The sequence below is a fragment of the Pelodiscus sinensis genome, chromosome 12, assembly GCF_052426305.1.
Source record: "Pelodiscus sinensis isolate ZL-2025 chromosome 12, ASM5242630v1, whole genome shotgun sequence".
NCBI lineage: Eukaryota > Metazoa > Chordata > Testudines > Trionychidae > Pelodiscus > Pelodiscus sinensis.
The window spans coordinates 14,704,908-14,730,459 of NC_143063.1; the positions used below are offsets into that span (position 1 = coordinate 14,704,908).

The window sequence follows — 25,552 nt, forward strand, 5'->3', positions numbered from 1 at the left end:
GGTGATCATGCAGCAAACAGAGACTTCACTCTATGGCAGGGCCCAGCCAATCCTGAAAAAGATTGTACTGGCATGGTCATACTAAAAGACCTCTGGTGTGGAGGGGGGCTTGCACATCCAGGACAGGTAGCGGGGAAGCGGCAGGGCTGCCAGGGTCAGCTTGTACCAGGATCTTGTCCTGGGGATGATCTGCAGGGCAGTCCACCTTCTTGGTCTTCTTGAGAGAAGCAGAAGAGTTGCCAGTCTTTGGTTGAATGATGGTTGATGTCCGGTGCCACACCAACAGTGCTGGGGGAGTGCTCCACACTGAGGCTCCGGTGCTCAGTGCCAATTTGGAGTGCTAATTCTGTGGGGCTAAGGAGGACTCCATGAGCGTGGCTTTGAGACACATGCTCCTATCTCTTATCGTCCGGGTGTGGGGGAGACACTGCAGTTATGACACGTGACAGAGATGTGTGATTCTCCTAGACAAAGGAGGCAGTCGGCATGTCAGTTGCTAACTGACATAGGCCTGTGGCACACAGCAAGGGCTTTAAAGCCTGGGAAGCGGGGGCATGCCCAGTGCCCGGGCCAAGTCCTAACAATGAACTGTTACACTCAATAATCTACACTAAGTACACTAAAGAGAGAAACTATATACAAAAGAATCAATAGAGGGAGTAACTACAGTTACAGCTGGAGCAAAGTGTTCCAAGCACTGTCATTGTCAGCAAGATGGAACTGAGGAGAGAGGGACCCAGGAGCATCCTACTTAGTGTGGCATGTGCACACCACTGCAGGGGGAGCTGAGCCTGGGCCCCTACGGGTACTGCTGAGGGAAAATCTTCCGGTACTGGTGCATGTGGTGAGCACACACTCCAATGCTGAATGCACATGAGCACTTGAAGAATAACCTCAATTTCTGTATAAACTTAAAAAACAACAAATGGTCTGGTAGCACTTTATAGACTAACAAGACATGTAGATGTCTTTCTGCTGCAGATAAAACTTATGGATAAGCCTCCTCCTTTATCCTAGCTGCTTTGTCTTTTGGTTACATGATAAATCAGGTCACAGAGAACTGGAATGAGACTAAGCGGCCTATACATGTCGTTACAGAAAGAACCCAGCCCCCCCCCCCATCAGTAACGGGTGGTTTAGTTGAGAGCTCTGGCCCTGGAACAGAAACATTTCACACCTGACACAGATACTAAATAGAAAAAGTGTAATTAGAGTGTTAAAAGCGTTTTCAAGAAGTCAGCCATGTTGCCACTGCTTTTTATTTTGCCTAAATGGATGGGTTAATGTTTTGAGCATCAGGCTTGGACCACTGAAATTTGTTGAAATAATATCCACATGTACCTTTGTGTATGCACATTACTATACTGTGCAAGCCCTGCCAGGCCGGTAGGATGTCAGTGTGGTGAGTGTGTGTGGGGGTACCAGAGCGTAAGGGAAGTGACAAGAGTGTGAATTGTGTGGGCGAATTGTTCTCTCCCACCAGGTGATTGGTGAGTTCATAGTCTGGGCTCAGAGGGTAACGGGTTAGAACAGTGCTGGCCTAGCACTGATAGGAGAAGATGCAAGCTGTTTTTTAACAGGATGAGGTTAATTCTTCACTTCATGGAAATGTTTCAGCTCTTTCTGGAAAGCCTCCCTTTCACTTATACTTGCTTACACATCGTTTTGATTTTTAATTAAGACGTTAGGAGAAATAAATAAACTGGTGGCAGGGAGAGGAGAAAATATCTCTTCAGATTTTTTCTCTTTGACTCAGGTCAACTATTACTGGTCTCTAGCAGTTGTTCCATAATGATCCAAACTAGTCAGTTGGAACGCCGCTGCCAAGGGGTCAAGTAGACAGGAACTGCCTACTCTATTGGGCAGCGGGTGAAGGTTGGGCTGGGGGGAAGCCGTATAGGTCTTTGTATCAGAGGCAGCGGTGAGGTGGGGTGTGTGTATGTGAAAACAGCACCATAGAGCCAGAGCTGGGGGAAACCAGCTCCCCCCAGCACTGGCTCCTGCTACCCCCCTTCCTGCGGGTTCAATAATTCCATGCTTTCTTCCTTCTGCAATCCACAGAAAACTCAACAGTGATCCCACCTCAACATTCCTCATGACATCAGTGCACTACCCCTACCACTACACCCAACGAGGGAATTTAAAAAGAAATCACAGCTTCACATACACTGACCTGTGAAGCCACAAGTGGTAAATATACACCTGAAATGGAAATGATTGTTCCCCCCCCACTTTCATTAAATGCTTTTTAAAAAATTCCTGATTCATGTTACAGAATAAAATGAATCTTTACTAGTTCACAACATAGGCTGGCTGATGCTCTCAGGTCTAACAGTAACTAGATTTCTTTTACTGAATTGTGCCATACAATCCATAACATCATTCACAAGCAATATTGTTAGGTACACTGACAATAAATACACAGCAATCACTACAAGATTCATTCTGAGCTACAAAAGAGGAAGGCAGATACACAAACTGCAATTATGGTTTTATTTCAAATCATGGTGACGTGTTACTCTAAGAGCAATCTCACCCTTTTCCTTCCATGTCACGATTCAATTCATTGCATAGTCTAAGTAGAATCTATTTCCTTAAGATTTGGTCATATACAACTGGTAGGCTACGTCTAGACTGGCATGATTTTCCGCAAATGCTTTTAATGGAAAAGTTTTCTGTTAAAAGTATTTGCAGAAAAGAGAGTCTAGATTGGCATGGACGCTTTTCCGCAAAAGCACTTTTTCCGGAAAAGCATCCGTGCCAATCTAGACGCGCTTTTGCGCAAAAAAGCCCCAATCGCCATTTTCGCGATCAGGGCTTTTTTGCGCAAAACAAATCTGAGCTGTCTACACTGGCACTTTTGCACAAAAGGACTTTTTTGCCCGAACAGGAACAGCATAGTATTTCCACAAGAAGCACTGATTTCTTACATGAGATCATCAGTGTTCTTGTGGAAATTCAAGCAGCCAGTGTAGACAGCTGGCAAGTTTTTCCGCAAAAGCAAGGTGCTTTTGCAGAAAATCTTGCCGGTCTAGACACAGCCATGGTCTTTGGGGAAGAAAGACAGTAGGCAGTATAATCTACTAATCAGAGCCTCTACAACATAGGTTCTCAAATTGGCTGTGATAACCCTTATTTTAACCATATTGCTAAAAGGTGCCCTGATTGAAGGGAGGAATGGAAAAGGTTGGGAACCATTGTTCCGGAGCATGGTGTTTGGGCACAGGATTCCTAGGTTAAGTCTGCATCTGCCATTAAACCACTATGTAACAGTAGACAAATCACAACTTTTCCAATGCCATTGTTTCCCCACATTAAATTGTATTCAACTATTATTTCAATTATAAAGCACTCCAAGCTCCTAGGGTGATGTCAATGAAGCACATAATAAATTTATACCCACGCTCTATTTGCAACTCAAAACTGCATCTTATGTTGTCTAAATCTCATATTGTGTAGACTGCATATGTAATTCACCACTAAAAGGAAACAGATACTGATATTAAATTTCTCTTTAACTATGTAATCTACTTTTGACCTATTTGGTTTGTTGATGAGTTGTTGGAAAGAGAAGAGTTTTATCAAATACCAACTAATTTAGTCTAAACGATAGACATTATTCTAATTACTCTTTTAAAAGTGAACTATGTTACACTAAATTGTTTTAAGACTATTTTGAGACCACATGTGTTTGATGGTCCTTACATATATCTAGCTTCCACCTGTTTACATATGCTCTACACTATGTCTAAGATCTGGCCCTAATCCAATAGAGGGAGGGGATAACAGTGAGAGTGGTTTCAACTTACGATTTTCAAAGTGAGATAGGGAGTTATATGCGGTGTAAGGGCTGTACTTTTGTTGTAATGCAGGTTTTTTGTATTTGTATTTTTAAGTTATGTCAAAAGCACTTAAAACAAATGGATAGAGAACTTTTATTTAAATAATTATTCTCCAAGTCTTATGTAATGATTCAAAGAACTATAACAGGCATTGAACTACATTTATAATGCACATTACCTTCTTGTTCCTGAGAATGAAAAGAAAATTGGAGTGTTAAACTTCTTAACATTTAAATCCAAGCCAAAGCCCACTGGAGTCAATGGAGGCTTTTCTATTGGCTAATAAACCTTGGCTTAGGCACTAAAACATTTATTCAAAAGTAATACATATATGAAAAGGGCATTTTTAATACTCACTTTTAAAAATATATTTGCTATTATGTTAATGCATCCATAACTCTGGCGGGCGCTTGGGTCTCACCATTTCACTGCTGTTTCCAACCAGGGGTGTTCAAAGTACAGACCTTTGGCCAAACATCTGTGATATATGCAGTGGCAAGGAGCCAGGTTTATGTGGCACATTCAAAATCCTGCCACTGCATGACTACTCATCACAAAGTAAGCCAGCAAGAGGCATGACAGGAATCCTTTCAGTGCTCTGATCAAAACACTTAATGCCAAGAGTAGCAAATGTACCTGATGGATGATGGAACCACCGTTCCCCCTTTGGACATAGTGCGTTGGGCTATGCAGAATGCTAGCTGACCAGTACTTACTTGTGCACTAATAAGCAGCTTTGTACATACTTCTGTTAACTTATGCACCCTACATATCCAGGTGGGAAAGATTTCGCCTCTTGAAGAGAGGAAAATGAGGTGGATTGGAGTTGAACCTCTCTAGTCCAGCATTCCCTGGTACAGCATGATTGTAGTTAGCCAGATGTCCACTTATCATGGGTGTGGACAAGTTTTGCATGGTTCCATGAAGTTTGTTTACAGCCACCAGTCCTGGCTCTCAAGTGTTCTGTGCTGTTATTTAGCTCTAATTTACCCCTAAATGTCTTCTAAGAGCCCAGTAAGAGGTGGAAGTGTTGGTAGACACTATTGATTTCCTGTAGTTTAGCAAATTCTCTGGTTTAGCACTAGTCAGGTCCCAAGGGTGCCAGGCTAGAGAGGTTCATCGTGTACAAATTTATGCATCCTATGTATGCCAGCATATTCTTATTGCTCTATTTTATGAAATCTGAACAATGTTGTGAAAGTATAGTTGATGTACTTTTTATATAAATGACTTTCAATGGCTGTCTAACATGCACAGAACAGAGGCATATACAAATTTACATTTGGCCCAAAATTCCTACTGAAAGTAGTTCAGCAAAAATGTTAAAATCTATTGTTTTCAGAAATGTGACAATTAAAAATTGTATGTTCAAGGGCAGCGTTCAGATTATGCATGCAATGTTAAATGTGGCTCATGCGTAATATTTATACGGAGTTTCCCAAGTTTATTTTCAACAAATGAGAATTTAAAAGAAATGTCATAATCTGGAAATTAGCACAGGGACACCACCTTAGTGCAGACTTCAGAAGAGAATCCCTCTTCTATGAATTGGAGAAACTTTGGAGCACTTGTCTTCTGAACCCCTTGCCCAGCCAAAGCAGAGCCTGCAAACGTCGTGAGATCAGCATGTATTCCAGTTGCTGCAGACCCAATGGGAAGCCCAGACGGAAGGCTCCCCTTCCTGTGCTCCTTAGTTTTGGCTACTGGAGCTCCTAGATGGCTGCAGGAGTTTTCACTCTGTGGCTACTGTGGCTGCAGTATTCCCTGACCACTCTTCTGCCCAACACCAGCTTCCACATCCTCAAGACTCCTTTCTCAAGTTCTTCTATCCTTCCCTTTCTTAGGACTATTCCTTAACCCCTTATAGAGATATATGCACTGTGTTAGCTCATTTTCAAAGTTCAAAGAAAAACAAAATACTACAGCCACAGTCCAGGATTAGAGCTGGGTTAAAATGACCAACATTTTGCTTCATTAGCACTGGCATATGCAAATTTACATTTGGCCCAAAATTCCTACTGAAAGCAGTGCATGTATTAATATTTTGTATAATCAACGAAGACATTATCATCAAGCAGTTAGATATATGTGCACAGCACTAAGACTAGTGGCTACAAATCAAGATTGCAGATTTCTGTCCAGGTCATGTTCCATCCACTGCACCTAGAATACCAACCAGCCATACATGCCCAAGATTACATGATCACCATTTCACCCCCACTCCACAATCTCCAGATACAAAGAAACTTTTAAAACAGTAAACCAGCAACCCCATCTTTCATATAATCACACAAAATCTGGAGTAGATACATCATTTGGTTTGAAATGACAAAAATGAAAAACCAATTCAGAGTGAACAAAGTATGTCACAACACAGTATTTTGTAAAACAACACAAGAATAACAAAAGAGATTTGCCAGAAAGAGACAAGAATATGCTAAACAACAAGGAAAATGGACCCTTCCTCCCCCCCCTCCCCACCTAAGAAGGGGCAGGGAGAAGGCATTAATTTATTGATTCAATGGATGTTGAACAGGCAGATTCCCATTAACTCTCTGGCACTCACGTTATTTGCCAGTCAAGTGAATATTATACACAAACATGAATGCTATGTATTTTTTCAGTCTGCTATTTCACAGTCATTGAGGTTACTATTTTCCAAGTAAGGACGGTTGGTCTTGACTTCCCTAGCAGCTGATTAACGCCAGTCCTTAACTGACCTAAGGAACTGTTGTTCAGCAATACAGGCATTTCCTTCTCAAAGGCTTCTCATGTTGCCTTCGCTATTTTCCATCATCTCTGTCCTCATTGATAGAGTAAAACTCAAACATAAGCTTCTTGTAAAGCAGCAGAGAGGTCACCACTAACTTTATAAGCCACATCACCAGTGTGGAACAGTTCCTCTTGCCCCTCATCCCTTTTGCAAACCCCATTACAAACATGCTCCATTTCACATGCTGATTAGTCTCTCAGAGTATGTCTACATTGTGGTAAAACACCTGTGGCTCTCCGGGGTCAGCTGACTTGGGCTTATATGGATTGAGATGCTTGGTTATAATATTATCACACAAATGTTGACGCTAGGGCCAGACACCGGACTTTAAAGCCTATGTGGAAAGGTCCCAGAGCCCCGGCTGCAGCCTGAGCTTGAGAGCCCACGCCCTGTGAGACCGAGTCAGATGACCAGGGCCAGTCAAGGGAGTTTTATTGCAATGCAGACATCCCTTCAGACACTGTCACAAAACAAGTGACAAAATATTTTTGTGAAGGAGGCTGTCTTTAACAAGCCAGCACCTGCTTGTGACAAGTTACAGGCTTGCTGGGTAAAACCTTTTGAAAACTGCTCCTCTGCGGGCTATAGTGGGTAAGTGAACCTCCACTCCGAAGGGGGCGGAGGGGAATAAAACTCACAAGCATCTTTGCTCTTTGACTCAGACAGCAGCTGAGCTGATCCTTGCCAGCTCTCTCAAACTGCAGTATGAGGGAACTCTACAATTTAAATATTCAAACTCTGTGTGCCACCAACATTTAACCTCACATTCCAGGGTGGGGTTGGGTGTGGAGCTTGGAACATTCCAAAAAGCATTCCACCAATAAGGTCTCAGGAGGTAGTCTCCAACTTGGAAGCATCCAAGCTAAAAGACTCAGAAGAAGAACACTTTTACATTCCCATTCATGTTAGAAATAAACAGAGTACATAAAGGGATGGAATGGGGATAGATTGCTCCCTACGCTGAGATCCTGTACAGTTAATCCACACATTTGGCAGGGTATTGTTACCTATATTTTCTGATCCTAGTGTCAAGACTTGAGCACGGCTGTTTGTATTTTTTTTAATCTTTTGACAGAAAAGAACAATTGCTTCATTAAATTCTAAGTACAATTTAGTAGTGACATTCATTTAACAAATATTTACAACAGAGAATAACTTCTGTCAATATTATCTATCATATTCATATAGCATGGCCACACTAAATTAAGCAGACAATTTCTTATGATTGGTGGTAAATTTTTTCTTAAAATTCAAGCTGTGGTCTGGTTTGCCATCTTATGCAAGAATATAGTAGTGCAGAAGCTGTACTGCTAAGATACATTAGTACATGACCTGGAATTTGCACAAAGAACATCTGCCATCTCCAGTTTATATAAGGGATACACAAAAAGAGATCCATTATTTTAGCCAAGAGAGAATTCAGAAAATATAAATGACAAGTTCCATTATGGATGAGCCATGGTCAGGTTTTATTAATTCACATATAATTTCTTTTTATAACAAAAGATAAAATTCCAATTCAATACTTTGAATAGAACAGTCTCTAAAAGGAATTTTATTCCCCCCAAAAGAACCTCTTTTAAGATCAAGAGCAAACCTCAGATCTGCTACATGCAGGGGGCACTATCACAGATGTATCTAGTCTGAATTCAATGATGAGAACGGTGCAAAAAGCAACACAACAGGGTATAGTGGGTTAGAAGAAAAGTAGCGGAAAAGCAACTAAGTCTCGTCCGTGCTGCCCTGCATACTAGAAGGGTGTGAACAGCAGTGTGCACCAAAATGCTGCACTGTAACTCTCCTGGGTGGATGTTGCAGGCATGAACTAAAAGGCTCTCTGTTCACATTAACATAGTCCTTTTCAAAAAGAAAGATATTAATGCAAACTAGGAACCTTTTAGTTTGTATCCACAGAGTGCACATAGCGAAGTTACAGCATAGACACTTTGGTGTGCACTGCTGGTCATGCCCTTGAAGTCTAAACCATGGGGCAGTTAAAGAACTCTCTTCAAAACATGTTTAAGGCTTTGTCTGTTTGCATTGTACAGCTGTTTACATTGGTGCACAATGGGTGTTTTTTCACACCCTTGAGCAAGAAAGGTACAACAAAGTAACCTGCCAGTGTAGATAAACCCTTACAGATTCCCATTAGTTGCTTTTCCTGACCTACGGTGAGGATCAAAGGGAAGCATAAATCACACTTTGTATGCGCCCCTTTTCTGACCATTTTTAATTTATATGAATGCCTAATTTTAGCCTGAATTATTCATTCTAGCAAAGCAGCAACTCACTTTCTTGTTCATAGATGCTATACCACTTATCTTACCATAAATATATATTATTCAACTAACTGTAGTTACTTATATAATTGTTATACTAGATAAATAAATTGATGATCTGTGATCAGGCAGTTATTTAAACACTAAGTACGGTCAGCTAAACAATTTAACATATTCATTTCAAATGACACTTCAGTTTGATTCAGCCAAATTACAATATATGTTTTGTAGTTGCACACTAAAAGCACTGATTGTATTTTCTTTGGAAGTTGAATTAAGATCCTCTGATCTTCTATTACTTCCTTGTGTTTAATTTTTTACATTCACTCTCTCTCATAAGAGTCCCTTTCCCACCAAGCCCAAATTGATTCACAGAAATGTAACGTAAAAGCATTAACATGCATCTGCATGCTGACCACCTGTGGTTTCCTTTATAATTCTATTTCCCAGCAGAGATATTTACACTAGGAGAAGTGCACCTTGTGCAGGTGTCACACAGGGCCAATTGCCAGGACAAGAAAGTGGTGTGAAAGCACTGCAACACAGGCTATGGCCCTTAGGCCTCCATCCTGAAAAGTTCCTCACCTTCAACTGCAAACCTTCTGCTAATGACTTCTCCAGGCACTGCAAAGGAAGTCAGTACGGGGGAGGGGAGTGATGAAAGCAGCAGTGAGACTAAGGCGCACGTGAGTATTGTGCAGGCCCAAAGCGCCATAAATTTCCTGGCTTTAAAGTTACTATTATTTTTGACACGCAAACACAATATGACCTAAAATTATGTCACAAGAGGTTTACATTTTACTTATGGAGGAGGACAAGCATGTGTATGCAAAGGTATCATAAGGCACACAGACCCTTTGAATAAACTAAGATTCAGAGGGAGAGAGAAGTGAGGCAGCTGAATTTCAAAGGCTGCTCCCTAATGACAGGATGTCCTTTGGCTTTCCAATCCCTCAGCCTCCTGAGGGGAATGTCATAGCAAATGGGAACGAAGAGACCACATTAAGGTGTAACTGTTGAAAGTCACCTTGAATCTACTGTCAGCCAGCACCCTCCTCCAGGGACATAACACTTCAGGACACACATTTTATTTAAACTAAGAGAATCAAGACATTAGTTTGGGTCAGACTTGGGGGTGGGGGTGAGGGCAGGGAGGGGCGATACACACATTCTCCCAGAGGTGCAGGATTTGTAGTTTGCACTTTCCATTGAGGCAGTTTCTTCCTTGGAAGTGGATGGTAGCATAGATGGTGATTCCGCAACATGCCATAAGCTTTTCTTCTAGGCAGTTATGTTTGGTGATCCAGAAGAGCTCCAGTGGACTTCACAGGTATCCTAGTTATGCCTTCCCACACAACTGAGGATGCAGAGCTGGATTGCAGACAATTTGTGTTGCTTCTTATCACTGTGCTTTGCAACCTGCATTCTGCCAGCAAAACTCAGGGAATGAACCAGATTCTGTTAATAGTATTTGCATGACCATTCCTCATAACTGCCTAAAAACAGCCTTTACAGAAGCTTCTGCTTCAGACATGACTCTCAGTGGGGAAATGGTTATTCCTAAAGTTTATGTTTTATTAATTGGACTACAAAGTATGCCACTGCTCTGAAGTAAGTGTTCTGTGACTAAAATCATTGTGTGAAACTGGAACATTTAGTTCTGAAAGAAGCTTTTAAAACTATTTTTACTGCAGTCTACAAGGTAGGAAATGAACTGCAATTATTTTTCAGTTAAATGCAAACTATGCAGATTTATTACAATTCAGATATTTGAGTAGTACTTGTTTTAATTAGCATGTACACCTTTTTTATTTAAAAACTCTAAACATAATCCCAGTTAAATACAGCTGTACCATTAGAAAACAATGGCTTAGTGTAGACACCTCCATTTAAAATAAAGACATTTGTAATTGGGAAGCCATTTTGGTATAGTTCATCACCAATGAATTGTGTTTCTAATATCTTCTTCATACAAAATCCTCTAGGGATCATAACACAACCTGTTATAACTTTGTTACCGGTATTTTCAGACAAGAGCTGACCATTTCTAACATACTTATCCCTGTTAATGGAGCCACAACAAAACTCCAACAGTTGGAAACAATCTATTAAAAACCTCTCTCTTGTGCCTTTAAAATTCTTCTTTCTACTTATAAAATATATTAAACAAAAACACCTCAGAAGTTTAATTGAAAATATTTGCTATTGAAACAGAATTTAAGATGGGATCATCTTCTCATTCAGACTATTAATTTATCCTGTCTGAAAGGCACCAAAGCAAAGAAGAGAAAAAACATTTACCCAGTACAGTAGCTTTTCAGAATCAGGCAGTTTATCTGTCTCCGACTGAGTCTAGATGAAACGTAACAGCAGGATATAAAAAGGGAGTGAACTGGTAGCTGCACCGTTGTGGAATGTTTGCTTTTCATGCTATCGTGGCACTTCAGTAGAGCTGAAGTCAGAAGTTCTCTCAGTAACATGAGCTCTTTTATGTGCGGCCTCAACAAGTAGGTCATCTTCATGTTCTTTGTTGTTTAATAGCTCCTGGTTCTCTCTCTTGCGTTTGTTAATCAGGTGGTTTTCTCCCTCATTAAGCTTCCCCTCTGGGAGACCCAATGTCCTAAGACAGACTATAGCTGCAGCCTGTTCTGCTAGCTTCTTTGACTTGTCCCTGAAGAGTAAGACAGAGCACAGGTAAAAGCAGATGCAAAGCTTGCATACTGCCAAGCACAGTGTTGCATGCCTGAAATAATCCATTTCCTGTCTCTGCAATACTTATGACAGCCTAACAGATGGAAGACAAAAGCTTAGTTCCAGAGACATATTCACATTTTTTTAGATGCTTGTGTTGCTGTAAACCTGGGGGGGATGGGGAGGGAAGCTATCATTTTGATGGGGGAGGGGCGACAACGCCAAGATTTTGTTAAGTGGTCAAGGGCTGCACTTTTCTATGGAGGAGGTTTGGGATCTAGGAAAGAGGTTGAGTGCAGAAGGGAGCTCGGGGTAGGGGAATGGGGTGCAGGAGAGAATATGGGGTCTGAGAGGGAGTTTAGGTGAAGAAAGGGGTTGTGACCTGAAGCAAGGGACTAGGGTGCAGGGTTTGGAGCGGGGTATAGGTGCAGAAGAGGTTTCTTACCTGGGGGAGGTATGTAGGAATGGGCGCAGTATCTGGGAGGGAATTGTGACCTGGGGCGCAGGAGAGGAGGATACAGAGAGTTTAAGTGGGTCAAGGGATTGGGGTGCAGGGCTCGAGAGAGGGAATAGGCGCGGGAGAGGACTCTGGTCGGGAGGTGCTTACCTAAGCAACTCCTGGTCAGCAGCACTCTCAGGCAAGCTTCACTACCTACCAGCAGCCCCAGACTGCTCAAGTGGCTGGCTGTTCCATGTGGCTTTCTGCACTGCGGGGGTGGGGGGAAAGCTTCACTTGCTGCCCTTGTACCCAGCAAAATCTGTCAGATCCTCTTGGCTGTAAACCAACCACCTGCCCCAGGTCATAACCCACTCCTGCATCCACACTCCAAGATCCTGCCACCACTCCTCCACTCCAATCCCCTGGAATTACAACCCTCTCCCCTTCACCCAAACTCTCCCCCAGATTCCACACCTCCCTTCTTAACCCCTATTTCCTACCCCAAGCTCCTTTCTGCACCAATCTCCAACTCAGACCCCATACTTCCTCCATTAATATTGTAAAAAAGTATGGCCTGCAATCACTTACTAGATTCTTGGAGTGGTCTCCCGCAAAAAATTATTGCACACCCCTGTACTATATGGAACCCTAGGTGTATCTGCCTGAGAAACTCAAACATTTCTATGATCAATAGACTCTTCTATAAAATATTGTTGTGGAGTCTTAGTGCATCAATTGATGCAGCTACTGATTCAATATGTGGCTTCCAGCAAGACACCTGATCTCTTGCTCTCACTTTTATTTGTAAAATAAAATTTAAAAGTTGCTATCTAGTTGCCTTTATGTACTATTTCACTTTATTTCATGTATTCATTGAGTTACTGAATTTATTCATAGTGCAATAAGGCAAAATATCTACAAAATATGAATTTGTAAATATTCCTAATTTGGACTAAGGGACCAATCTAGCTCCCACTCTAATCAATGGAAAAACTCCTCCCGTCTTCAAAGAGAGAAAGAGAGCAGAAAAGGTGGCTCCCAGTAAACACATGGAAAAATCTGTGCAAATCAGAGGACAAAATGCCTAGGGGCAGTGGAGTGAAATAAATCTGACTTGTTATACAAATATAAAGATATTTTATAGTCAATGTATTTAATTATAGTATGTCTGTTTCATTGTATCTCCTATATTGTAATTTACACCTGTTTCTGTTAAAATATACTTTATAAAACAACTGAATTAATGCAATCTGATATTCGTTATAAGGTTAAGCACAAGACTTTGTTCAAAGAAACAGATACATAACATTCTAAATACTGGGATTAGTATAATCAGAATGCTGCTGATATGCAACTAGCTTTTTCGCTTTATGAATCCAGCAAGTTCTGTCACCGTTCTGGAGCAAAAGTTGGTAATATTGCCATTTACTTTCAAAAATGTTAATGTTAACTGACCCAAAGGAAATAAAAAACAGTATTGGCTAGAACAAACAGAAGAATTCTTCTGATCAGTTATTCATTCAACTCTAATTGCCAACAGATTCTTTGCTCTCCATCTTGAAAAAACAGAAGTCTTGATGCTGGGTAAAGGTTATTGTCATGAGAATGGTCAAGTTTCCCCTAAAAAATTCCTTACTTCCTGAGGTAATTTTATGAAAATAGTGGGTAAGATAAGGAGTATGGCATCACTTTTGCAAAGCTTTCCATGCTAAGCACATAGCTGAAATGGTGGGGAACAGTTTTTCCCAGTAGCACAATTTAAAACTCTTAATGTTAGAGATCTTTGCCTTATTTGAGGCCACTCTGAGGACTGTCTTAGGGGAAATATACGCCCACACACCATTTACCTTTTAAGGATCTCATTACTAGAAACAGTCTTTCTGATATGAAGGGCGAAGGGCCCTTGACTACGGAAATCTTTCCCCCTTGGCACATGTCTCAGTTAACCGCAGAAACCTTTTCCAAGTTGTTTCCTTCAAAAGTTATAGCTTTAAAGTAAAGTTTACTTAGTATTTTTCCTCTCACTGTTAGTGTTGCCTTTCCAACAATACATCACAAAAGCACGTCAGAGAAGACTTACCATAAAGTTGATCTATATTTTTGTTCAGCTACTGTAACAACTGAACAGAATAATTTATCTAGTGATCTTTGAACCTAGAGAAAGGAGAGATTAAAGATATAAGTAACTTAATATAAACAGCTATATTTTTTTAAAAAGCAATTCCACAGAATACTTCCTAGTCTCGGTTTTACTGTAGGACAGGGATGAGCAATAATTTTTGATGGGGACACGTCAAGATTCTGATAAGTGGTCGAGGGCTGCACTTTACTGTGGAAGGAGTGAAGGGTCTGGACAGAGACTGGGTGAAGGAGGGGGTTATGGCCTGGGACAGGAGATTGAGATACAGGGTCCAGGAAGGGCTATGGTTGCAGGTGAGGATTCTGGCCTGAGGGAGGGATGTAGGAACAGGGGCAGAGCCTGGGAAGGAGTTGTGGCGTATATGTCTGCACGTGCATGCACAGAAGGCTTAGGTGGTAACCTGGAGCAGGGACTTGGGGTACAGGAGGGTGTGGGGTACCAGAGACAGTCTCTGGCTGGAAAGTGCATACCTAGCCAGCTCCCAGCCAGCAGCTCAGTTGCCAGCAGCCCCAGGATCAAAGTGACTGGTTGTTCCATGTGTGTTTCTGCACCATTTACTGGGGGGTGGGTGGGTAGGAAGACTTCATGCACTGTCCCTGTCCCCAGCACAACCTCCCAGTTTCCACTGGCAGGAAATTGTGCTGGGGGTACAGACAGCACACAAAGCCTCCCCTTGCCTTCTCCCTCTCCATGGTGCAGAGAGCCACATGAAGCAGCTAGCCACTTTGAGCAATGTGGTGCTGCTCAGTGCCCAATGGTGGGCCTTGGGCTGGATTAAAAAGCTTGGTGGGCTGCATCTGGCTCCCAGGCCGTATCTTGCCTGTCCCTGCTCTAGGAGCATGTAACACAATTAACATTTTAAGCCTTCACACTTCAAAATTCATTATTTAGCTGTTTTGAAATAAGGCTGGTGTAGATGCTCCCCAGTGCTATTTTGAAATAGCCCCTCACCAGGGCAAATCTAAATTATTCCTCCCCAGAGCCTCCTGGGGCTCTAAATGAGAAAGCATATATACATTAGGGAAGCCTGCCTCAGACTAATTTTGAGGCTTCCCTGCAGCGTAGACGTGCTGTACTGAAATAAGCCGTTTTGGAATAACTATTCCGGAATAGCTTATTTCGAAATTGATATGCAGTGTAGATGTAGCCTTAGAAACCAGATTCTATAAACACTATCTACTTGGCATAGCACTTATGGCATGGTCTGCTGGAATTATGAAATCAAGATGTTCTTTTGTAACAGTTATTAGCTCTCTTTTTGTAAACATTCTTTTCTTGTTTATCTACCACAGCAGTCGCAAAAATTGCTGCTGCCCAGACAGAAAAGAAAAAGCAGATTTGTGACATCCTAGATGACATAAGCAAGAATGAACACAATTCTAGGAATTCAGTGGTGCTGCATTCTAATATTCCACGTCTCATTTAGCTTTTCAATATTAGATATAGTGTAATTTATCATCCCTTTCATAGAATCATAGAACTGGAAGAGACCTCAGAAGGTCGTCAAGTCCAGCCCCCTGCTCTAGGCAGGACCAATTCCAACTAAATCAACCTGGCCAGGGCTTTGTCAAGCCAAGACTTAAACACCTCTAGGGATGGAGACTCCACTACTTCCCTAGGTAACCCATTCCAGTGCTTCACCACCCTCCTAGTGAAATAGCTTTTCCTAATATCCAACCTGGACCTCTCCCACCACAACTTGAGACCATTGCTCCTTGTTCTACCATCTGTCACTACTGAGAACAGCCTCTCTCCATCCTCTTTGACCTCCCTTCAGGAAGTTGAAGGCTGCTATCAAATCCCCCCTCACTCTTCACTTCTGCAGACTAAACAGCCCCAAGTCCCTCAGCCTCTTCTCATAAGTCATATGCTCCAGCCCCCTAATCATTTTGGTTGCCCTCCGCTGGACCCTCTCCAATGCGTCCACATCCTTTTTGTAGTGGGGGGGCCCAGAACAGGACACAGTACTCCAGATGTGGCCTCACCAAAGCCGAATCAAGGGAAATAACAACATCTCTGGATCTGCTGGCAATGCTCCTCTTAATGCGACCTAATGTGCCATTAGCCTTCTTGGCTACAAGGGCAAACTGTTGACTCATATCCAGCTTCTCATCCACTGTAACCCCCAGGATCCTTTCTGCAGAACTGTTACTTAACTGGTTGGTCCCCAGCCTGTAACTATGCTTCGGATTCTTCCGTCCCAAGTGCAGGACTCTACACTTGTCCTTGTTGAACCTCATCAGATTTCTTGTGGCCTCCAATTTGTCTAAGTCATTCTGGACCCTATCTCTGCCCTTAAGCGTATCTACCTCTCGCCCCAGCTTAGTGTCATCCGCAAACTTGCTGAGGGTGCAATCCATCCCCTCCTTTCCACAGAGACAAAAGGAAAATTCAGACAAGCAGTTCACACATTTTTACAGGAAAATGGCATTTTAAAAAATGCTATTAGTGTATTTAAACATGTTTATAATCTGGACATAAGACCTGGTGGCCCACCGAAGTTAAGACAGTACTTCTTTTGTCTATACAGGAAAGAGTTCAAATGTAGGCTCAGTGAAATATAAGTAATAAATGTGATAGTTTCATTCATATCCCCAGCTCTGTGTATTACAAAATTACCTCACAATTGACAATTTCCACTTGAGGCACCTACTCGAGGGGAAGGGGTAGTGAGAAGAATTTCAGGTCAGAATTGAGATGCACGGAATTGTAAGGGAGAAGCTTCCAATACTGGGAATTCCTCTCTATCATCAATAAGAAAGGAATTAACTAATTTTATACAGAAAAGTAAAGGCCACTTTCAGTGGATTTTTAAGGGAGGTCAAATTTCACAACTAAAGAGGAAAGGTTCTACGCTGCAGAAATGTGTTCTAATTTTTAATTTGTTCTAATTCTCTGTAAATTATGTGGGCGTGTCCATTCTAAGCAGTCTAGCTACGGTATCAACAAAACTCCAGTTTGAAAATAAAAAAAGCATTTTAAACTTTGAGATAATCTTGTTTCAAATCAATCAATTCACAGTTTCCTGATAATCCTCAGTAAAACTATGACATAAATGTTTTGCCTAAGGATCTGCCTTATACTTTTGCTGAGAAACGGAGAGACTCACAGTTTCATAAACAGGTTGAGGGTGCTTCTCTTTCCTGCACCATTCCAAGAGATACATTTTGGGAGTAATCTGTGGTGGATAGTCTCGCCTAGGCAGAAAAAGAAAAAAATGAAATACAAATAATCCCACAATTTGTAATGAATAAGTTTGTACAGAAAATGACTATTGGACAGACATATGTTAACTGAGACAAGCAATCTCTCTATCAATGTAGGATTGATTACGATCATATTTTTACTAGCTTTTTTTCCCAGTCTAATTTTAAAACTCTCAAGTGATGGAGCTCCCACCCCTCTCTCAGATCATTGTTCCATTAATACATTTTTAAATTAGTTTCTAAAATCTAATATTACATATTGGTTCCTTACTAACAATCTCCCACCTTCACTAAGTGCAGTTATACAAGCAGTGACAAGGTACTTACTGATAGGAAAGTTCAAATAACCTGCATTCTGCTGAGTTTCTGACTGATACTGACAAGCCACAATACACGTTTTTTTTGACCACTTACCATTTTTCTTGATAATTACCCATAAATATTTTCCAATAGTGATTTAAAAACTTTTTCGGGTATTAATTTATTATTAAAAAAAGGTTAGGTTAGAAGAATGAGTTTGGTTCTATAATAAAAACAGTAGCATTTCCAGATACATAGGAAAGGTAGACATTGCTTCAACTGTTTAAGAGGGAGTATAGTTCCTAGGACATAGGCAGAAAATATAAATACTACAGAGATATTGTGCTCAATCTTTAAGGAGTCATATTATACTCCAGCTGAGTTTGAATGCTTAGAGTGTATCTTTGAAAAGCATCTTATGCAATACCCTTAACCTGTGGTACAAGACAGACAGGTTATTCAAGATGTTGAGTAAACAAAGTAGAACAAAAACTATTTTGCAGTATCACTTTTAAATTAGGCAATCTTAGATAAATAAAAATGTTTACAAACTGTGATTCTCGCAGTTCTTCAATTTAATGTCTCAGGAAATACCTGGAGACATCTTCTGAAGATTCCCTGTACATATTAAGGAAAAATAATGTGTTTGCTCCTGCAGAGCACATAGGTTTAAGAGAAGTAGTTTCATGAGAATGAATCACTAACCAGATACAGCTTCAAAAATATTTTCTTAGAAGAAAAAGCATTTTGAGGCTATTTATTACTATGCACTTTGTGCATGTGTCATCAGAAAAAAATACAGTATTTAGAAAAGTATATATCTGAATTAAATTTCATTACAGATAATTAAACTCTATAAAGTTTTAACACAAAAAACAGCTTTGTTTAGATCAATGTTCACATTCTTTTATGTGTGCCTGACATTTCTTATAATCAGTTTACATACTGTACTATTTAATATATGAGTTGATATGGATAGAGTCTCCTCATACAAAGTTTAGCCAAGAAGGTTCTCTAACAGGGGTTGGCAACCAATGGCTTGCGAGCCAAATACGGCTCAGTACAGCACTTAATAGGGCTCTTTTGGCCATCCCCGACTGTTAAGTTCCGTCTAGGGCAGTGGTCCCCAACGTGGCGCCTGCGGGCGCCATGGTGCCCACCGGGGCATTTGTGTACACCCGCTGAGTGACCAGGGCTAGCCCAAGCCATTCTTGTGCCCCGAGCCCTGGGCATGGCAGGAGTGGCTCGAGCCATTCGTGCGCCCCGGGCAGCGGACGTGCGACGCATGCGCGGCGCTGCCCCATGGTGCGCTGCACACCTTACAGCTGCAATCGGGCATGCGGCACCTGATTGCAGCTCAAAGGGGCGCTGCGTGGCCAGGCGCATGGCACCCCTTACAGCTGCTATCAGCCCCCCCTCCCCAGTAGGTTGGCGCCCTGGGCAGCTGCCCAGCTAGCCCCCATCTTTAATCTGGCCCTGCTCACGGCGCATGTATGGCCCCACCCCTGGATACATGGCATGTGAGCGGCACTGCCCCCAGGCGCCCGGAAGCCCTAAAAGGTTGGGGACCACTGCTCTAGGGCATGTACCTGCATGGCTGTGCACAAAGAATTCTAAGTCCGCCCACCTCCTTCCCAGAGGCGTGCAGCAGCACTCACTTTCCTACTGGATCTGGAAGTTAAGTAGTGTGGTGGGTTCCAGCAGGGCCACATGGCAAGCAGCAGCCCCATGTGCCTTGGACAGATGCACCCCAGCTCCAGCTCTGTCAGCCGTAACATGGAGCCGCATGGTGAATTGCTGCCCCATGTGCCAAATCTGGAGCTGGGCCACGGTGCCATGGAGCAGCAACCACCAGCCCTATCCTCAGTTTCAGCCCTGCCCCTGCATGGTGGCTACCCCGCTGATCCCGGGGTGCGGCCACATAGTGGGCAGCTTGCTCTGTGTGCCAGACCTAGGGCCAGGGCTGTGGTGCAGTTGCTCCTGGAGCAGGTTTTGTATTCACCATCCTTTTAAAATCCTTATTATTTTGTCCCAGCAGATGTCTCCGTTTCCTGTAAGAACCTACAGGGCCACTCAGATTTCCACTGTATGTAACATCTCAGCAAGCTAGTAGTGATGACGGGGAGTCCAATTTAGGATGAAAATACTCCACAACACAAGTGAGCTTGCTCCAAGCTGTGACAACCGGCCTCGGTCTGTGAGTACAATGTTTCATTTATGCTATTATTAATCACCCTGTCAATTATCAATAATATTAAGTTGTATATTTTCAGTCATGCAAATAGGCATTCTGATACGACTCTTTGTTGACCACTTGTTCTGAATTTTGATGCAGTTTGTCTCTTTGGTTTGAAAAGGTTGCTGACCCCGTTCCATAATATTTGAATTCCCACTCCTACCTATAAAATCTTTGTCAGGTACCAAGATCAGACAAAAGTATAACTATAAGTTCAAAAAGAAGGTGAAGAATGTACTTTGCATGCTTACTTGTCAAATCTAACAGACATTTTTATCACATCTGTGTCTTCCATCTGGTCATCATCATCTTGTGTCTTGGCCTTTAGCACCTTCTTAGCTTCCAGAATAGCTGTTGTTTCTTCATAGAAATGTCCCATTTCAAAGACTTCACTATTTAAAAAGTGACTTCTATTAGCCTTAAGAGTCAATCTGAGTGTCCTCACACCACATTTCAATAAGTTAAAATATTCTTTCAAATAAGTTACATGTGCTTGAAAAACTAAGGGGAGGTACAGTTAAATGCTGCCAAGTAATGCTATCTAGAGTCATGGGGTTCATGACTCATGTTCATCATCTCTCCTTTTCTTCTTGCAAAGTTTGCTCAGCTTTCAAGAAAAGTTCATTATTCTACCTGCTGACCTAAAGACTCAACCTGGGATCTGAAAGCCAAATCAAAAGCATCACCAAAACCATCACAGCAATTTCAATTAAGTTACAACTTTTACAGCTGCATAAGCCAATAAAGAACCCAGCTCTCTCCCCCAGACCTTTATCAGCTGTGAAGAGCTAGTAGGAACAAAAAAGTAATGAACACCATCAAAAGAGTAAACAGATGAAAGTGTGAACACACAGAGAAAGCGGGTGATGTCATTTTTAGAGTCCTTTTTCTGATTAACATTTTATGCATTAGACATCTCATAGGCATAACTACACTGACAAAACTGGAATCTATAATTTCCCACAGGATGTAGTAACTCTGAAAGCTATAGGGTATACAGTATTTAGTCATTTTAAACAGGTGGGGTTAGGCAATTCAGTAGTAAAAATGCATGTCTTCTGTGTATACTGCAGTCTCCATTGTTAGTGCTACTATCAGTAAATTATTATGTAAGTGAGGATGTTCATAAGAGTGAACAAGGCCATCCATATATGCTGAGCCACGGAAACTCTCTTCTGACCTTAATATATCAGTGCACAATCTCACACTCATTGAGAATGAAAACTCTAGTGTGCCTAAACTTTTACAGGTGTCAATTTAACATCAACACTACAAGGCAGCAGGGTTAAATCACATTACTATCTACACAGATTTCTTTTTTTTTTATATTTTAAAAAGAATGAAATGTTCTTCAGTTATCTGATAATTAAACAGACTGTTCAAAACATTGCTCCCCAGGCCTATGGTCCTGCGAAGACAGCTCTGTGAAACTGTTTCCTGATCAATTTCTTTCAAAGTGTACAAAATGCACAAAGTCTATGAGCCATATTTTCCAAATGGCACAACATTGTTCTTACACACAGTGATGGTCTGTGTTTAATTATTTCATTTTTATAAACTGTGCCTATAGTTTCCATATATGCATCCAAAATTAAACAGTTTTTCTAAGAGCTCCTCCCTCCTCTGATTAGGTAAACTTTCCCCTTTCTTTTCCTCTGCTCCTACTTATGTAGGAAGCCATTAAAGAGGTAACAGCCCCCTTTTCTTCTGGTCAAGACACATTAGGTACAGATGCATTGAGAACATTCTGGGCTAACACTGTCTCTCATTGCTGTGGAAGCAGCATGCCAGACAACCAAAAAGAAAGGGAGGTAAAAGGTTACTCTGCAGATGTAAAACAGCATATTGCAAACAGAATTATATTACGACAGTGGTAGAAAAAATTCCCTCTGAATTAGCTGAGTAAAGGGAAAGTTCATTTGTCTGATATCAGCAGAGAAAATGCTGGCACCTGCTGGAGACCTGAACCTGGAGTAGATGAACTACAGGTCTGATTTGGTATAGCAATTCCTATTCCCTATATATAATACTTACCAGATTTCTTGAGTAGACTGTGCAGCATGCAATTTCTTTCCCTCTGTGCTTTCTAACTGTTCTCTTAACATCTGACACAGACAGTACTTTGTGTTAGTGTAGTGATTATCATATCGCACTGCCTGAAGGAAAGAGACATGTAATATGTAAAAATACACTAACAAAATAACAATTCCTATTACCTAACCTTTCACATGTTTCTAGCTGCATCTCTTAAATAGTTTAAGGAATGTACAGTACAGTGTACACCAGGGGTGGGCAATAAGTATCCTGTAGGCTAGACACGGCTCGCCAGGGATAGCTCCAGGAGGACCACAAGTGCTTTATTTATCTGTGCATTCACAGGTACAGGACTTGCAGCTCCTTTTGGCCACAGATTGTCATTGCCAGCTAATAGGAGCTACAGGAAGTGGCATGGACTGAGACACAGCTTCTTACGGCTCCCATTGGCTATGAAGGGCGATTTACAGCCAATGGGAGCTGTGAATGGCCATACCTGCAGATGCAAAGGTAAAAAAAGTGCCAACAGCCTGACAGGGGCTAACCACGGCAAGCAGCCTCCAACTCATGGCCCACCCCTGGTGTACACAGTTCTCAGTTAAGTCAGTATTCAGTTATTAATAAAGTCCAGAAGTGTTCTGGAGTTTTTTTTCCTGGACAAAATCTGAATTTTATTGTGTTTTATACACTTGTGAAAAACAAGAAAGTTGACAAGCATTTTACACACATTTTACCTTTCTACTCAAATTGATGGATTTTACACTTGTGGGTACAGTTGAAGTGCCACTAATTTGATTTTGTCTATTTCCATTTGTCATTCCTTGATTTTATCCTCAAGATTTAAACAGATCAAAGTTGTTTGGGGGAGGATGTATAAAAATAAATTCAGCTTGCACTTACTGCAAATACAGCATTGTTAGCCAAGGTTCCAATTTAGCAAGATACTTATGTGTAAGCCAGGAGTGGGCAATAATTTTTGGTGGGGGGCAACTCCAAGATTTTGGAAAGTGGTCAAGGGCCACACTCTGTCATTATATTAATAGAGGAAGTGCGAGGTCTGGGATGAAGGTTGGGTGCAAAAAGGAACTTGGGATAAGGGATTTGGGTGTAGGAGGGCCTGTGAAGTCTGGGAGGTAGTTTGGGTGAAGGAGGCAGTTGTGACCTGGGGTGCAGGGTTTGGGCTGTGACCTAGGGTAGGAGGGAGTTGTGACCCAGGGAAGGGGACGGAGTGCAGTAGGGGATGCAGGGATTTGGGTTGTGACCCAGGACAGCAGATTACAGTGAAGGGATCTGGGATGGGACCTTGGGCAAGAGGGGACTGTGATCTGGGGGAGGGGATTGGGGTGTAGGGTCTAGAAGGGGGCACGGGCTCAGGAGGGGGCAGAGGGTTTGGTTTATGCGGGGTAGAGGGAAAGAGGGTTGGGGGGAGGGAAGGACTGGGGTGCCAGAGGCAGGGTCTGGCCAGGAGACTTACCAGTGAGACTCCCAGCCAGCAGCCCAGCACATTTCTTAGGCAGAAGCCTGCCTCGCCCCTGCACAGGCTGCAGGGCCATGTGCTCTGTGAATAAGAGCCTGAAGTGAGGGGGGCATTGGTGCTTCACACGCAGCCTGTTCTTGAAACAGGCAGCTCCCATTAGCTAGAAACTGGCCAATGGAATTGTGCTAGGGGTGGGAAAAGCTTGTGAAGCACCCTACCCCCTGCTCACAGTTTGTGAAAAACAAACAGACTAGCAGCCACTCTTCTGAGCAGTGTTCTGGGGCAGGGCAAGCAGAGGAGCCTGCCTGAGCATCCCTGCTGCATCTGCAGGCTGCATCCAGTGGCTTGGCTGGTGGAGGGTGTTTTGCCCAGGCCTGGTGTGAGCTGTCCCCCTGAAGACAATAGGACTGTTCACATTCACAAATATCTTGTTGATCTGGACATAAGCCACCTCTGGTAGTAGTAGGAGATGTAATGTAAATTCTGCTTTTGGAATAATCTTTGCAGTTTAACTGCATAACAAAAGCAACTCAACAGACTAGGCCAAATTAATCTGTGATTTATTTCAATGACAATGGAATTAATAGCACAAATAAATTTGGCAAATTGTTTGTAGGACTGAAAATAAATATCTTTATGATGCATTTAAGGCTTTAAACTTTAACTTAATTTAGATTGAACTTTTCTAGATTTTTAACATGTAGCTTTTTCATGATGATTATTAAATTGAATAAGAAAAAAATTAAGACAATGTCAAAGTGAGTGAAGTCCAATTATTTTCATGATTTTTTCCACATGCCACTCTTTGTCAACATTATATGGCCAACTCACCAACTAAACCAGGGCTACTCAACATGCGGTCCACGGCTCATTTATTTGTGGTTCGCAGGGCAGTTTGGGTTTATGCAGGTGGGAGCCAAAACAAAAAAATGAGTCAATATAATGGTCTTCTGCTGATATGCATTTTAGTAGTTAAATTCCTAGACTGTCATTGCTCATTAAAAGTGCTGTCATATGGGTAAATTGGGTAAATGTTGAATTTTATTAATATCAGCAGAACTAACTTAAATGGGGCCTGTGTGTTGTATAGTCTTGCCTTAATCTTTGTATTTATGCTCGTCAATGTGAAAGAAGCTATTTGCATATATATTTGCATGCACATGCAACCTCACTTAAATTGCAGCCCTCGGCCTGTGGTATGAGTATCATTGTGGCCTCCAGGGCTTCCAAGGTTGAGTAGCCCTGAACTAAACTATAACACTACAATGAAACAGTTGACCAAACAACCTTCTCTGTGGTTTTCTGCCATTTGAAAAAACTCTACGTTTCTAGAAGACAAAAATAATTCTCTACAGTAGTTTAAATGACTTTAGAAAACCATGAAACTCCATCGCCTGCCTAAATAGAACTCATCTTTCTATTCCTACTTTGCTCCATTCAATATCACATCCACTGCTGTAGTATTCCTACCATTGGCACTCCTGGCACTAGTTCTGTACACAAGCACAGAGATTTTTGAGGGAGTCCCAAAAGCCCGAGAAATCGTTCTAAGATCTGAGCATCAAGAATGAGAATAGTCAAGCACAGTATGTAACATACTCGCATCTCCCAAAAAATTACTTGAGGTAAGACTGTCTACTGGACAAAAATTGAATGATGTATTCATTGAAAAATTGTTAAAAATTGTAATAGTTTTCATCTTACACAAAAATATTACAGGATCTTTACTAATTGAAAAACAATAAGGAATTAAAAACACTTTTCACAAACTTGGGTTAAGATCTCTAAACTATGTTAATTATAGGTAAAATCAACATACATATTTGATATATGCTTGCATGACTTCCTTCAAGGGACAAAGGCCTTCTCTTCTGAAGATGGATGGATTCCACATGGCAGCACGAGCTATCATTACCGATGAAGCTCCTGTTGCTTGTTGGAAGGCTTCAATATCAGTATATTCTTTGATGAAGTCATGAGATCCTCCACTAAAAATGAACATCTTTGTTATAAGCCTCAGATAGGTAGTCTTGTTAGTCTGTATCTGCACAAACAAAGAGAAGTTCTGTGGCACATTAAAGACTAACAGATTTATTTGGGCATAAGCTTTTGCGGGTCAAAGCCACTTTGTCGGA

The 25,552-nt window shown here is 41.7% G+C and overlaps 1 protein-coding gene across 7 annotated transcripts in view; it reads right to left on the minus strand.

Moving 5' to 3' along the window:
* Nucleotides 1-2,271: 2,271 nt before the first annotated feature.
* Nucleotides 2,272-25,552, minus strand: part of DUS2 (dihydrouridine synthase 2) — a 79,722-nt gene continuing 56,441 nt past the window's right edge. For 3 of the 7 annotated variants that reach the window (XM_075940318.2, XM_075940316.2, XM_089781447.1), the window contains 7 exons: nucleotides 25,237-25,405; nucleotides 23,415-23,498; nucleotides 21,941-22,062; nucleotides 20,158-20,298; nucleotides 17,274-17,361; nucleotides 14,105-14,178; nucleotides 2,272-11,565 (listed from right to left, as the gene is read on the minus strand). In XM_075940318.2, the coding sequence (XP_075796433.1) occupies nucleotides 11,325-11,565; nucleotides 14,105-14,178; nucleotides 17,274-17,361; nucleotides 20,158-20,298; nucleotides 21,941-22,062; nucleotides 23,415-23,498; nucleotides 25,237-25,405 (919 nt within the window). In that variant the 3' untranslated portion in view covers nucleotides 2,272-11,324. Of the gene's footprint in view, nucleotides 11,566-11,666; nucleotides 12,293-14,104; nucleotides 14,179-17,273; nucleotides 17,362-20,157; nucleotides 20,299-21,940; nucleotides 22,063-23,414; nucleotides 23,499-25,236; nucleotides 25,406-25,552 lie in introns of those variants that run through there. The other 4 variants (XR_012906751.2, XR_012906752.2, XM_075940319.2 and 1 more) reach the window with 4 other exon arrangements.